The sequence below is a fragment of the Brienomyrus brachyistius genome, chromosome 9, assembly GCF_023856365.1.
Source record: "Brienomyrus brachyistius isolate T26 chromosome 9, BBRACH_0.4, whole genome shotgun sequence".
Lineage (NCBI taxonomy): Eukaryota > Metazoa > Chordata > Actinopteri > Osteoglossiformes > Mormyridae > Brienomyrus > Brienomyrus brachyistius.
In genome coordinates, this window is record NC_064541.1 from 11,527,058 (window position 1) to 11,542,107 (window position 15,050).

Consider the following 15,050-nt stretch of genomic DNA (forward strand, 5'->3'; position numbering starts at 1 on the left):
TAAATCTGCTCTAGCCAACGCAGAGCTGAGAAACCCGGCAGAGTTAAGATGGCGGAGTAAGCAGTGAGACGACGGCTTAAAGCTCCGGGTCTCTTCCGTTAAAGTCGGATTCTGTTAAATCGCCCCACTACAATAAATAAGAATTCAACCGTTATACATTATTCACACATAATCGTCCAATTTCGGGCTGAGCTCATGACGTCTATACACTTTGTGGTTCATCCGTTGCCTGGGACCGAAGACCAGCTCAATGACAGGTAGCTATTCACTGCGGGCGGGCGAGAAGAGGCTTCAGATCAATATTAATGTGTTGGGTGTGGTAGACAGCGGCTCTTTTTCTTCTGGAGGGGCACGGCGGCCGTGTGCCGTTATGTCGGCTCTGAACGAGTTGAAGCAGTTTGCTAGCTCGGCTTGACGAGGCCCCGCCGAGATCAGTAGTCAAAGTTGGACTGAGAGGGACAATGCGGGATGGGGGATGGGGGACAGGACGGATCGGGAATGGCAAACCTGCCGTCATTTTAACATTAAATCCGTGTAGCCGCCGTTTCTTTATTGAAATATTGCAGATGTAATCCTGTGATCTTACATACAGGAGAATAATTATAAACGTACATTTTCTTGACTAATCTGCAATTATCGTAGCTGTAATTAAGTGACATGTACTGCTTTGTTGCAGTTAATCTGAACGCATTGGTATTCTTAACACCGACCTTTTTAAAAATGTAGGTGTCCAGCTAAGTCGGTTATATATTTATAGTACACGAGAACAATTTTTTCCATCTTTTTCTGGCTCCCATCAAATTGCCCGCCGTTCCCTTTCATTTTAACGGCGTTTTGGAAATTCTGTAGTATTTTTGTTTTCTCCAGTTTTATTTAAGGTCTAATCGAAACGCGTACTCCTCTCGCTATATTTATAGTTATCTATATACAACCAGTTAGTATGCCGGCCCCGCTAGTTATCTCGATGTTTCAGGTCATGATGGTTTGCAAAGAAAACCTTTTGTATGGAAAGCCTCAATATCTGATATGACTGATAATTTTGTTTACAGTAGGATTATACGCGGTCAGTTCAAAGTATTTTTGAATGTAATTAAATTAGGTCAGATGGATAATCTGTCAGTATATACACGTCGGATGCCATTTTATGCATTCACAAAGCGATGTATTGCAAGCCGAAGATGCAGTTTCTGTAGTAAAGGAAGCTTGCCTTAATTCTCAGTGAAATTTTCACCAGCCTTGCAGCTTATTGGCTGGTCACTCCAAAGCAAAGAATGGCTGATTTAGTGTGAGATTAATTGCTTGAAATGAAGAATGGCTAGACATGATTCTGTAACAAAGGATCTTGGAGAGCTTTGCATATTGGGAGAGAAGACACCATAATCTTTTCGTGCGGGGTTTACTTTCAGTTTTAATGCCACAAGAGCTGTTTAGTAAATCTGTTTTATTTCCTATCTGCTGCAGGTTATGAGGTGTATAAGTTTAACAAAACATGTTAAAAATATGGTTCATCCACTGTAAATTGTGGATGTGTAACCATAGAAAATGCTTTGAAATGCTTTGGTCTAAATGTTAGCCCAATATTTTCAAATGCAAAAATGTTTTGATATAGTGCCATTTTACACTTTAATAATACCTTCCATGTGGACACTATGTTAAATAATTTTTTTTAACTGTTAAACATCTCTTAACATTTGAGCTTTTTTCCTGAAGATCCTCCCCCATGAAAGGTCGTTTGTGATGATGGGCATAACCCTTTAAGATGATCTGTCAGGGTGGGATGGGTCAAGAGACACAGATTCAAGGCAAATTCACTGTGCTGCATTATGAGCTGATCTCTAAGGTTTATCCATGTAGACTGCCTCTACATATCTGCCTCTGGGATATATCTGTGTGGGCTGCCTCTGTATATCTGTCATTGGAGTTTATCCGTGTAGACTGCCTCTACATATCTGCCTCTGGGATATATCTGTGTGGGCTGCCTCTGTATATCTGTCATTGGAGTTTATCCGTGTAGACTGCCTCTACATATCTGCCTCTGGGATATATCTGTGTGGGCTGCCTCTGTATATCTGTCATTGGAGTTTATCCGTGTAGACTGCCTCTACATATCTGCCTCTGGGATATATCTGTGTGGGCTGCCTCTGTATATCTGTCATTGGAGTTTATCCATGTAGACTGCCTCTACATATCTGCTTCTGGGATATACCTATGTGGGCTGCCTCTGTATATCTGTCATTGGAGTTTATCCGTGTAGACTGCCTCTACATATCTGCCTCTGGGATATATCTGTGTGGGCTGCCTCTGTATATCTGTCATTGGAGTTTATCCATGTAGACTACCTCTGCATGCACTATATGAGTATTGAGGCACACCTCTCAATCATTGAATTCATGCGTTTCATTCAGATCCATTGTCACAGGTGTATAAAATCAAGCACTTAGTCATCCAGGGAGGTCCACAATTTTTTGGTCATTCTGAAGAGCTCAGTGAATTCAAGCATGGTACTGTCATAAGATGTCAGCTTTGCAGTAAGTTAGTTCAGGAAATTCCTTCCCTGGTAAATATTCCATGGTCAGCTGTAAGTGGTATTATTGCAAAGTGGAAATGTTTAGGAATAAGAGAAACCACATACATTAGCAGAGCAGGGCCGCTGAGTACTGAGGTATATAATGCATAAAAGTCACCAGTGCTCTGTTGACTCAATAACTGCAGAATTTCCAACTTCCTCTGGCATTAACCTCAGCAAAAAAGCTGTGCACCGGGAGCTTTATGGAATGGGCTTCCATGGCCAAGCAGCTGCATGCAAGCCTCACATCACCAAGTGTAATAGCAAGCATTGGATGGAGTGCTGTAAAGCATGCTGCCACTGGACTCTGAAGCAGTGGAATCGTGTTCTGTGGAATGACGAATCATGCTTCTCTGTCTGGCAGTCTGATGGATGAGTCTGGGTTTCTCAGATGCCAGGAGAATGTTACCTGTCTCACTGCATTGTGCCAGTTGTTTGGTGGAGGAAGGCTAATGGTATGGGGTCATTTTTCAGGGGTTGGGCGGGGCCCCTTAGTTCCAGTGAAGGGAACTCTTAATGCTTCAGCCTGCCAAGACATTTTGGACAATTCTGTGCTTCCAGCTTTGTGGGAACAGTTTGGGGAAGACCCTTTTCTGTTCCAGCATGACTGTGCTCCAGTGCACAAAGCATGGTCCATAAAAACATGGTTGGGTGAGTTTGGTGTAGAAGAACTAGACTGGCCTGCAGAAACCCCTGACTATAACCCTTTGAAACACCTTTGGGATGAACTAGAACAGAGATTGTGAGCCAGGCCTTCAAGTCCAACATCAGTCCCTGACTTCACAAAAACTCTTCTGGATGAATCGGGAAAAAATTCCCAGACACACTCCAAATTCTTCCAAAGTCTTCCCAGAAGAGCGGCAGCTGCTATAGCTGCAAAGAAGGGACCCACTCTGTATTGATGCCTGTGAATTTAGAATGTGATGTCATAAAAGTCCCTTCTGGTATAATGGCCAGGTATTCCAATACTTTTGTCCATATAATGTGTCTGCCTCTGGGATTTATCTGTGGGGACTGCCTCTGTCCATGTGGACTGTGTCTGGGTGTCTGTCTCTGGTCTTTATCTGTGCCCAGTGCTCTATGCAGTTTAAGTGAAGAAACAGCGGAAGTTTGTTTTTGCCGATGGAAAGACAGATGTGAAAAACTGTCCGAAATGACGGCAAACATGCATGTTATCATTACGGCAGGCAACTGTGTTTTTATCTTTCATAAGCAGCTTGCTGTGCCTTACTGGCAATGTGGGGAAATAATTTTCACGTCCCTTTCAGCTGGGTGATTTTTATTTTTTTATTTCCCCCCCCCCCCAGTGGATGTGCCAGCTGGTTCTAAATATGTGGGGTTTCATCTGTGTTGGATTAAGCAGTTGACTTTTGCTGTTCATTAGATTTCATGGAGCAGAAGTTTATTGCTCCCTGCAGTGTTTAATCCACCTCCCAGAGTCTGGAACAGGTTCAGTTAGTACTCTGCTCAGATGACTGGCTCCCTGCCTGATACGACACGTGTGATTATGTATTTTATACAAAACTCGTATAACGGGAATCAGTCATTTATCCCAGTGCTTTGCTGGCAATCTGAGGAGTGACTGAACTGAACCTCCTCTACTCCAGCAGAGCAGAGTCAGCTTAGCACCTTCCGTTTCTAAATACCTTATTAACCACCTAATGTTTGTTTCCATTTAACTACTGGATTTTCATTGCAACTTAAGTCCCTTTGCCTTTCATAAGCCTTGATGCAGGGCATAATGTTAATGTCTTTGTAATGCTGGAGGCTGTCTGAAGACTTGGGTTGACACTTGGGTAGATTTTCCAAATGCATGCTTTATGACCTTTTGTGTCTCTGCCATCACTCTGATTTCATTTTTTAAAGCTAATGCTGCTGTTTGAGGGTATCGCCTGACTGAAGCTACCCTGTTTTTTTTGCTGACGCTAATAAATGCCAGGGACTGTGCGGTGAGCCGTGCGGCTGTAGCTTTAAGCAGAGCCGAGTTGAAGTTTTGCAGCTTCTCTCTGAAGTATTGTGCCTCCACGCGCTTCTAAAGTTCAGTTCTGGGTTCCAAAAATACATCAAAACATGGCTGCATTCATGTTTTTGTAATAGAGGTCTTCACAGAAATCCCTGGGTATTTCCTTGAAAGGTGTTAGCCTCGGTGTCACTGGCTTGAGGGATTGTGTTGTGGTTCTGGCGTACTGCTGTTGGTATGCAGGGCCTTTTCTTTTAAAGGTTAATGTCTTTTATTAACATTTATTGATAATATTGTTGCTGTATAAGCTTATCCAAAAGGTCAACCCAACCCATGGCTTCTAAAGAGGTCTGTGGCTCTTGGTTGTACTCTTTCACCTGCAAAGTGCCATAAAATGTGGAGTGAGGTTTTAAGCTCTCTGCTATGTCCCACTTTTAACCTGTCACCCAGTTATCTGCATTTCCAGTTTATTTTCCCATCCAAAGCCCCTTTACAGTCATTTGGAATTCTTTAAGAATTTTGGTCATTTGGTAACATGTTTTTTTTTATTTTTTTTTTAATTAGGAGAGCTGTTTGGCTGTCTTTCAAGAGCATTGTGGGTTTTTTTTTAAATAAACCCATGCTTTTCTAGTCTTTTCTGTGTCAAGCTTTACGTTTTGAAACTGGCTCTCAAGCTTTTAATCTGTTTACAAATGCCTTCCTGATGTCACTTGCAATTCCTTGTAGTTGGCGGAGTTTGTTCTGGTTTATCTGAATCATTGTTAATAAATTATGAAAATGGTTTCACACATTGATTCGCATTGATGCATTGTCCCCTTGTCAATTGCAGAAAGCCTCTTGTGATTTCCACTGCATAATGTGCAACGCCCACAAATGCAGACACCACATGTATTGTTACCTGGGGGAGTTATTGTACATGGCTGAAAACAGGCTGTTGATTCTTGGCTGGGCCTGACGTCTCTTTGTTACTGTTTTTCCTGGTGAAACCTGGAGAGGCACCTTGTAGTGGTTAGCAGTTTAAGCAGAACGCTTGCTGTATGTAGCATCTCTCCAGCTAGTCCCCCACTGGCCTATTTATATAATGGCCTACTAGGCCTGTTTATGTTATAGGGCCATGGTTCAGTTAAACACATTTCTTCCTGTGTGTACTATGTCTGACACCACGCTATTGCATGCATCCTTTTTTTGTTTTGAACACAATCTTTTATTTTACATAATTCTGCATTACCAGTTTTGATTTTTGGTTTGTGAATCAGACATACCTCCCAGAGCTCTGAAAGGTTTTGCTTATTTTTAAGTCAAGCTCCCTTTGAGATATAGAACCTTGGGTAGGACAAAAAATAAATTAATTTAGGGTGTTTTCTTATGAGCTGCAACTCTTTCATTACTACAGCTACATGGCTTAGTTATAGCTCATTGGAAAACTCAGAAAGATGATTTTTCATGGTAATGGAGAAGGTTTGGAATTAATTTCATTTAAAGATTGCGCCAAGAATGAAGCAGCATTGCTAGGCAGCACAAAGGAAGGAAAGGGTAGCTACATTAAATACATGATCTTGTGAGCACAGTAACTCTAAAAGTATTGGATGGATCTTTTTCAAACTTCAGCATTGTATAGGTGATGATTTGGGACCTGTTTCATTTTGAAATAATTCACACTAAACTGAAGCAGCAGTGCAAGGTGGTAGTTAGGCTTGGGCAATATTATGGTATTTTGTGTGTAAGATCTTAATTGACTCTTGGATGTTCTCGTTCCAACATCATCTCGTTCATAATTAGATTTTAAATTGCCTGAATTGAGGTTTATTCTGGTTTTTTTTCTGCATGGTGTGTCATCCTGATTCTACTTTTGTGCCTTTCACCAGGCTGCGGGAGGTCTCTGAGAAGCTCAATAAATACAATTGTACTAGGTGAGTCATACACTCTTTACTAAACACATGTCAAAAGTTCAAACAGGTTTTAATATTGAAGGGTTGGGATTAGTGCTGAGCTTTACTGTTAGTGATTGAACGTAACATCTCATCATTTAGAGCTACAGGCAAATTGTGTTTGGTTACCAAGCATGTTTCTGGTGTGTTCTGAGTAATGCTACTCTGTTACCGTACTTACGCAGGTTTTGATAATTACATTTAATCCGTTGGCTTATGTTTCCTAAAATGACAATTATTATTCTCCTCTTGTGCCCCAGTCACCCTCCTCTGAGTGTGTTGGAACAGGCCATCATAAAACAGTGTGTTGTTGGTCCAAACCATGCTGCTTTTCTCCTAGAGGTAACATTTCAATAATCAAATATAAGCCTCACCCCTATTGCTCAAATATTTACTCATAAAATGATCCCTGAAACAGTATGCTGGCTTGAACGCTTTCTGATGACGTTTAATTTTGAATCGGTTTTCATATCCTGTTGATGTGAACTGCGTTGCCTGAGTGACAGATGTGACAGAAGCTAGAAAACGGGTGCTAACTTCTTTTCTCATTTCAGGATGGTAGTATCTGTAGGATCGGCTTTGCCGTACAGCCTGACCGACTGGAGTTGGGCAAACCAGATGGAAACGATGGGTGAGCCATTCTGCTTATGGGAGAAGTACAGCAGTGCTAGCTCTTTTCTCAGCTGTCACAATTCTATCGTTTTGTGATTCAAAGCAACTTCCCTTGCCGTGTTACTTCGTGAAAGTAAATTGCATGCTCCCCTTCATTTTAGTTATGAAAGTCAGAGTGACTGTCAGGCTGTATAAGTTGCAAAACACCCTGATTACAAGAGAGAGATGTTAGCATTCATGAAGAATTTGTACGAAAAGCGACCGCTGGTTTAATTTGGCAGTCAGACGTAAAGCATCAGGATCTCTGAGGGCTGGAGTGCATAAACATGACGGAATCACCTGGCTGGAATCCAGCCTGCATCCAGGCTGGAGCACCTGCATGCTAATGTTCCTTAGCAGTGACAGCAGCTCACAACCAAATGGGCAGTGCTGTCAGAAGTCATGACAGTGAAATGAGCCTGCAGTGTCTCCCCGGAGCAGAGGCTAATGGTGATTTAGGGTGTGTTCATGGTATCCTAGCATTTTCATGAACCACTAAATACCGGTTTTCTGACAGGCATAGCGAAGCAAGCTGCATCTTTAAAAGGGAAATTATATGCGCGCCTATTTTTTTTGCGCATAATTATACATCTCCAGCAGTCAGCTGCATTGCGTGTCGATTTAGTGCCTGTGGTGTAAGGAAGCACAGGGCGTATAAGGGTACACTGCCAGGGACGGCCCTAAGTAAGCTCTGAAAACCCCGGTGAGGTTTATCGCTAAGCAGCCTCAGTACTTAAGAACCGTGTCTACACTTGTAATGTAATGTTGGTCTGAGCCGTTTGTGGGCGCGTGGGCATTTGGGATGAGATGTGTAGGAAGGCCGGGTCACTTCTCCCTTCGCACTAAACTACTTGGGAGAAATGCTTGGATTTCATTCAGGAGGCCTGCTCTGGACCTCCAGCCTCCTCCATCCTGTAAGCGGTAAAAGCAGAATACTGGAGATAAGCCAGAGGATCAGCCTGCCCTTACATCCTCTGAATAGAAGGTGGGAATGTTGTGGACAGCTGAAAGATACAGAAATGGAAGAGGCCAAAGTGGACGGTGTTTTTTTTGGAGCTGAGCTGGGCGGGGGGGGGGACGGGACTATAGTTAGTCAGGTGGAATGGTGCTTGCTGTCAGCCTGGCCCTGCACATGCCGTTTCTCAGCATGGAATGGATAAAATACTCAGATTAGCAACCAATGGAAAATGTCCACCCTGTATATGCCCATATACACTCAAATATAAATAATATTTGCTATTTATTTAATGGAAAATCATTCTGTAATTGCTTTTTAAAATGGTACCAAAAGGATCAGACAAAGCAAAATTCACAATTCTGTTGATTTTCCACTGCTTTTTAAATGTACAGTGTGCGAGTTTCCCAAACAGATGACTTATGGTGCACTAAGTAACCGCCACCCATAAAACTGTGGTCTGATTTAGTGGTGCATCAGGTCTGTCAGTTTGTTTCTAATTATCACGCCTACTGTGGAAAACCACGTAAAGCTGGCATTGAGGGCGAGACGTGAGAACCGTTCAGCTGCAGCTTGTAGGTGGGAGGACGAGGTCCGGAGGGGTCTGTTCCGCTTCCCGTGGGTGTTGTCCAGGCCAGTCGACACAATGTGCGCCCAAGTGCTTTGCTAGCTAGGACCTCCAGCTTGTTCTCACCGATCCTGCACAGGACTGCACGCTTGTAACCAATCTTCCATCTTCTCTTTTCAGCTCAAAGTTGAGCAGTGGTTCAGGGACAGTGAGGAGCTCCAGGCCAGGCAGGACTAGTGGTTCACCCTGGTTCCTTTCGAGTTCTGACACACTGGGCAGGCTGGCAAGCAACACCCTCGGGTAAGTTTTGGCAGGGTCGCCGATAACGTAGCATTGTGGTCAAGGCCACTGCCCTAACATGACCCAGGCTGTTTGTCTCATATTCCCACCCCATGCCTTTGGTTGTGGATGTTAGTGTACTGGGTTGATATATCTGGAATAAAAGTCCTGGGTTTGGTACTGGAGGCTTATGCTATAGCACACAGGGACCTTTGACCTGGAATAACATGCATGGGGTTGAGGTTAACCTTCAAGCTGCAGAGTGATATACAGGAATGCTACTGAGTGTTTTCACTAAGCTGCCTTGAAGACTCATTAATTTTTCATAACCAGTTATCCAATATAGCAATGAACCATGAGCCTATCCCAAGCCACACAGGGCACATTAATAGTATACATTCCACTCTGATTTCCTCTTTGCCTCCTGCTATGTTTGGTTCAGTGGTTTATGGTCTTTAAGGTGGTGTGAAGCGTGGGGGGGTGGGGGTCATCCTCAGTGACCGCTGGGCTTAAACTGCTTCAGGAGTCGCTGGAGCTCTGGTGTGAATGGAGGAGGACCTGGAGGAGGAGCCGGCGGCGCTGTCACAGGCGGCGGCGGAGGTGGGGCGAGTGGCGGAGTCGCTGCAGGGGGTGGCTCCTCGGGCAGGTCGGTGGCGGCGACAGCGCGGGATTCCCGCAGGCAGACCCGGGTAATCCGCACCGGCAGGGACCGCGGCTCGAGCCTGCTGGGCAGTCAGCCTCAGCCCGTCATCCCGGCCTCCGTCATCCCAGAGGAACTCATCTCTCAGGTGGGCACCGGCCGCGTGGTCTCACACACGCGTGAACACGGGTGGCCACGTGCGGTACGAGTTCTAAAAACCGGCCAACGCGCAGGCCCAGGTCGTCCTGCAAGGAAAGTCCAGGAGCGTCATCATCCGCGAGCTGCAGCGCACCAACCTAGACGTCAACCTGGCCGTCAACAACCTGCTGAGCAGAGACGATGAGGACGGCGACGACGGCGATGACACCGCCAGCGAGTCTTACCTCCCTGGAGGTGAGCATGGCCTCATCCCCATTGCTCTCCACCAGTCTCTCCAGTCGGATTTCCATTCACTTTTTAGGTTGCTGTGAGTGATATAAAATGCTTTATGTCACCAGTGTTTGTGTTCTGAATCTATCTTTATTTTTTAACGTGCAGAGGACCTGATGTCTCTCCTGGACCCTGACATTCACTCCGCACACCCCAGCGTCATCATCGATGCGGATGCCATGTTCTCTGAGGACATCAGCTACTTTGGATACCCCTCCTTTCGGCGCTCTTCCTTATCCAGGCTGGGCTCCTCGCGAGGTACCATTTTTCATCCTGCTTGCTGTACATGAAGGCAGGCTTTGTGGGATCGGGGTGGCAAACCTCTGGTATTTCTCTCTTTGAGACTAAACAGAATAGATATTTCCTAACCCCCCTCCTCCTCCCCCAATTCCCTACCTGCTCTGTCAAAACTGCTTACGTGTGTTATCCATCAAGGGGAGCTGTACGCTTTCCGCAGCTGTGCAAGCAGACTGTGTGCTGGGGGGAATGGGGGGGGGGCAGACCTGGTAGAGGTGCTACTGCCAGGGTCTGCCTGCTCTGGAGGAGGGGTTGCAGTGATGCAGACTGGGCATTTGAGGCTGCTGTTTGATGTCTACGTGTTTGATGTTGTGTTTAATGAAGGCAGGGGGGGTTCTGTCCAGAGAGTGGCTTACTCGTATCCCACTGGTGTGACCCCCCCACTGCATACCAGTTTTCCTTCTTCCCCTAGAGCGCGACTCCGAACTGCTGCGTGAGCGAGAGTCCGTGCTGAGGCTGCGTGAGCGGAGGTGGCTGGACGGCACCTCCTTCGACGCCGAGCGCGGCTCCACCAGCAGGGAGAGCGAGGCCGGCCCGGACAAGAAGGGCGTCCCCACACAGAGCCCCGTCTCGCTGAGCGAGGACCTCCAGTGGTGGCCTGACAAGGTTGGTCTGCCAGCACACCTCCCCTTAGCAGTTTGCTCCTCTTGGATTATGCAGGAGAAACATGAAATCTTAGCTGCCTCGCTCCCTAAACGATGGTGCTAACTAATATTAAGATATCAGAAGGAGAGAAGTGTTGTGAGCCTGGGTCTGTTTTTGGCCTGGCTGGATTTTTTAGGGATTAGAAAGTCTACCACCTTCACACCTAGTGGTCTTACTGACAAGTGGAAGACACTTCGGAAAAAGAGAGATTCTCTTGCTTTGGAGAGTGTTGCCTGTGCTCTTATTGAGACACAGGATGATTGTGAAAGGTGAGGCTCTTTAAACTGTCCCCTCAGCTGATCTCTTGGACACTTGAAGGTGACAGCTGAGCGCCGGGTTGCTTGGCAGAGCCTGGGAATTCTCTGCTGTCTGCTGTTCACATGCCCCGCTGGTGCTAGCTCTGGGGAGGGCATAGCAGTGAGGAGCAGGGCCTCGCCCTCCCGGGGCTCATCTCAGAGAGGCAGCACCATTCTGGGTGATTAATTCACAGCCTTTGCCTGCTCAGCAGTTGATGTACAGATTGCTCACTTGAGCATATGTGTTTTTGGATCCCATTCCTCCTACAGGACGGTACTCGGTTCATGAGCATCGGGGCGCTACATTCGGAGCTGGTGGCAGTCAGCTGCAAAGGAGAGCTCTACCAGTGGAGGTGGGCTGAACCAGAACCCTATAGGAACTCGCAGGTAAGGCCAAGAAAATGTGCCTGTGGAGTTCATAATGTTCGTGGGTAAAAATTCACGCTAGGGTCAGATTTAGCTGATAATTTTCTTCCTTCACTGCTCCCCAGAATCTTTCACTTCACCACCCCCGTACTTCCTTCCTGGGCCTGACTAATGAGAAGATCACCTTCCTGGCAGCCAACAGCATCAGAGCTACAGTAGCCACAGAGTCCAACAAGGTCAGTGAAGAAATTCATTCCGGAGGCTTAATGAAAGTAGCCTGATCATTGCCTTCCTTGGGGTTACCGCAGCAAGACTTTGAATTCATTTCCAAAGCTGCCAGCCATAGGCATGCATGTTACTGCAAACTGACCAGGCAGTTTGATTCAGCACTCCTGCCCCTGTGACCAAATCTACTTGTGCATTAAATATTCATTTTACCCAGATGTGTGTAAATGAAGTAGAGAGCTGTAAGGAACATTGCTGGTGTGTGAAGAGAAGCTCTGCTTCAGATTACCAAGCTTCAGGGTTGTTCTGTCATTGACCTGTAGGTGGCGACCTGGGTGGACGACACACTGAGCACGGTAGGCTCGAAGCTGGAGCACAGCGCGCAGGCCTTCGCAGAGCTGCAGGGCGAGCGCATCCTGTCGTTGCATTGCTGCGCTCTATACACCTGCGCCCAGCTAGAGCACAGCCTCTTCTGGTGGTGAGTGAGCGAGCGAGCGAGCGAGCGAGCATTGACCGTTGTTATGGGCACTGTTTCCAGAGCCTTTCAGAACCTCTGCTAAAGTGCGACAGAGTTTCTGAATCGTGCCCGTCTTTCAGGGGCGTGGTGCCATTTAGCCAGCGGAAGAAGATGCTGGAGAAGGCAAGAGCCAAGAACAGGAAGCCGAAGTCGGGTGCCGGCATGTCGTCTGTTCCAAACATTTCTGTGGGGACTCAGGTACCTGCTGTCGTACTGAGCAGTTTGTGCTCTCCTGTTCAGCGCATTGGAGGACACAAGCGATCTCAGTCTGTTTGCTTTCTCAGGTGTGCCTGAGGAACAACCCTCTGTACCACGTGGGCACCGTGGCCTTTTCCGTCAGCAGCGGCATCCCCAAAGTGGGCGTCCTCCTCGAGTCCGTGTGGAATATGAATGACAGCTGCCGGTTCCAGCTTCGTTCCCCGGAGAGCCTTAGGAACATGGAGAAGAGCAGCAAGACCCAGGAGGCTAAGTGAGACTGGGAGGGGGGGGGCGGGGATATTAGCAGAGCAGCGTCGGCCTGGGGTAGCTCCGTCTCTGGGACTACCTGAGCTCACCCACCTTCTTTGCTGACAGGGCAGACAGCAAACTGGACTTGCTGAAGACTGAGATGGGACCCCCCCCATCGCCGGCCTCCACGTGTAGCGACACGTCGTCCATCGCGAGCAGCGCCTCGCTCCCCTACAGTACGTCAGCTGTGGAGCGCGCTCTCCGTGGGCTTCAGCAGTTACCGTTTTGGTTAGCGGCCTGCAGCCGGTGTCAGAGTAATGCTCGTGACGGGAAGCAGTGGAATCATGGCAGGCTTTGCCTGGTGAATGCCTGAGAGTGTCTGCGTGCGTCTGCGTGCGTCTGCGTGCGTCTGCGTGCGTCTGCGTGCGTCTGCGTAGGGCCTCGTGCTGAGAGCGTAAGTCTGCGTCGCGGCCGTGCATCTGAAAGTAACCTTACAGCTGTGTGCTGTGCCACAGAGCGACGGCGCTCTACACCTGCCCCCAAAGAGGAGGAAAAATTAAACGAAGAGCAGTGGCCTCTTTGTGAAGTGGTCTTTGTGGAAGATGTTAAAAACGCTCCCGTGGGAAAGGTGGGTACAGCAGCACCGCTGATCCCGCTTGCTTTTGGGGGAAGATGGACTCTTCATTTATTTATTTGTAAAATTTCAAGCCTGTTTTGTTTTTCCTTTTTTGATTGTACAGCAGTTTGTGCAGCCACTGTGGAGATCCAACAGATTAGACAATGGCCTTGTGTCAGGAAATACAACTCTGTGTAGGCTCTGTGTTTGAATATGCAGGCTTATGTCTTAAGATGATTACATGTTTTTGTACTTATTTAAAACTTTTTTTTCTATTCTAGATCTATTTATTCACGTGTGGACGAATAATAGCTGTAACCATAGAAATGTGAATTTATGTTAATGTTTAAGCAGAATGTACAGTTGATACTGCCAAGTGCTGGAAAATCCAATATGGTGGACTTGAGCTGTCCTTAAGGCAGATATTTTTTCCTTCACAGTTGATTTAAATTTCCTAATTATGTGACAGATCATCAGTTTGTCCTGGGTTCATGCTCAGTGTCCACCATACTGTTTGCTTTTGGTCCTCAGTAATGTCATGTATTTATATTAGCTATTGCAAGCATCGGTAGAATAGGCTGTCCATTTGTATGATTAATACAGGTTATTTTCAGCTAAAATCTAATGTATTGCTGATTTGAAATGTGCCCTGTTTCTCTTGTCTGACCTGTGCTGTGTGTGTGTGATGTGCGTTTTTGATGATACAACATTTGCACCAGTTCTCTCTTTTGAACTCAAGGTGCTAAAAGTCGATGGTGCGTATGTTGCTGTGAAATTTCCAGGGACGTCAAGCAGCGTGAGCAGCCAGAGCGCAGCTCCCTCTGACTCTGACCCGTCCTCACTGCTGCAGGACTGTAGGCTCCTCAGAATAGATGAGCTTCAGGTACCGGCTGCGATGGGGGACCGCACACACCTCACATAGGCCAAACGTAGCCTAAGGAGCTCTCTGTACCCGTATACTTCTGTCAGACAGGTTTCTACGCAGTCACTGTAAGATTTGCCACTTTCCACGTATGTCGTATTCTGATCACCTAGTTGTGTTATAGATGCGACTCCCAGACCCATTCAGTTTTTCATTTAGCTTCCAAAAATAAATTATCGTAGCGTTTTGCGTGTTAGGATGTTGAATCTGGCTTGATGTGCCGTTAATGTCAGCATTTGTTCTCCGTGTTCCCACAGATTGTAAAAACTGGTGGAACTCCAAAAGTTCCCGATTGCTTCCAACGCACACCCAAAAAACTTAGTATCCCAGAAAAGGCTGAAATCCTGGCTGTAAACGCGGACTCCAAAGGTACAGTGCGCCAAGTGTTCCGCAGCCAGCATCTGGCCGGGCGACTCTCTGCCGGAGTGAGAAAGTGAGCCTGTGTTTCTCGCCTCCCAGGGGTTCATGCCGTGCTGAAGACGGGCAGCTGGGTGCGTTACTGTGTCTTTGATCTGGCCACAGGCAAGGCCGAGCAAGAGCACAGTTTCCCCACCAGCAGCGTGGCCTTCCTGGGCCAGAATGAGCGTAACGTGGCCATTTTCACCGCCGGCCAGGTGAGCGTTGGCAGCAATGCATTATGGGCAGGAATGCTGTGTCCTGTCCTGCCTCTCATGGGTTTAACTCACTTCCTGTTTACTTCGAGCCATTAAATAGCACATTGTAAGTCATGGCCTCTGTGCTTT

General features: G+C 46.7%; 1 protein-coding gene across 7 annotated transcripts in view; it reads left to right on the forward strand.

Annotated features, from left to right (window-relative positions):
- LOC125748691 (E3 ubiquitin-protein ligase UBR5-like) overlaps window positions 1–15,050 on the forward strand; it is a 29,830-nt gene continuing 14,780 nt past the window's right edge. For 4 of the 7 annotated variants that reach the window (XM_049025161.1, XM_049025162.1, XM_049025163.1 and 1 more), the window contains exons 1-19: window positions 1–257; window positions 6,392–6,436; window positions 6,715–6,796; window positions 7,009–7,085; window positions 8,809–8,928; window positions 9,431–9,695; window positions 9,781–9,940; window positions 10,085–10,234; window positions 10,668–10,879; window positions 11,485–11,601; window positions 11,706–11,816; window positions 12,129–12,283; window positions 12,403–12,520; window positions 12,607–12,791; window positions 12,896–13,005; window positions 13,285–13,397; window positions 14,125–14,268; window positions 14,565–14,676; window positions 14,767–14,921. In XM_049025161.1, coding sequence (XP_048881118.1) covers window positions 196–257; window positions 6,392–6,436; window positions 6,715–6,796; window positions 7,009–7,085; window positions 8,809–8,928; window positions 9,431–9,695; window positions 9,781–9,940; window positions 10,085–10,234; window positions 10,668–10,879; window positions 11,485–11,601; window positions 11,706–11,816; window positions 12,129–12,283; window positions 12,403–12,520; window positions 12,607–12,791; window positions 12,896–13,005; window positions 13,285–13,397; window positions 14,125–14,268; window positions 14,565–14,676; window positions 14,767–14,921 — 2,493 coding nt within the window. In that variant the 5' untranslated portion in view covers window positions 1–195. The remainder of the gene's footprint in view (window positions 258–6,391; window positions 6,437–6,714; window positions 6,797–7,008; window positions 7,086–8,808; window positions 8,929–9,430; window positions 9,696–9,780; window positions 9,941–10,084; window positions 10,235–10,667; window positions 10,880–11,484; window positions 11,602–11,705; window positions 11,817–12,128; window positions 12,284–12,402; window positions 12,521–12,606; window positions 12,792–12,895; window positions 13,006–13,284; window positions 13,398–14,124; window positions 14,269–14,564; window positions 14,677–14,766; window positions 14,922–15,050) is intronic. The other 3 variants (XM_049025164.1, XM_049025165.1, XM_049025167.1) reach the window with 1 other exon arrangement.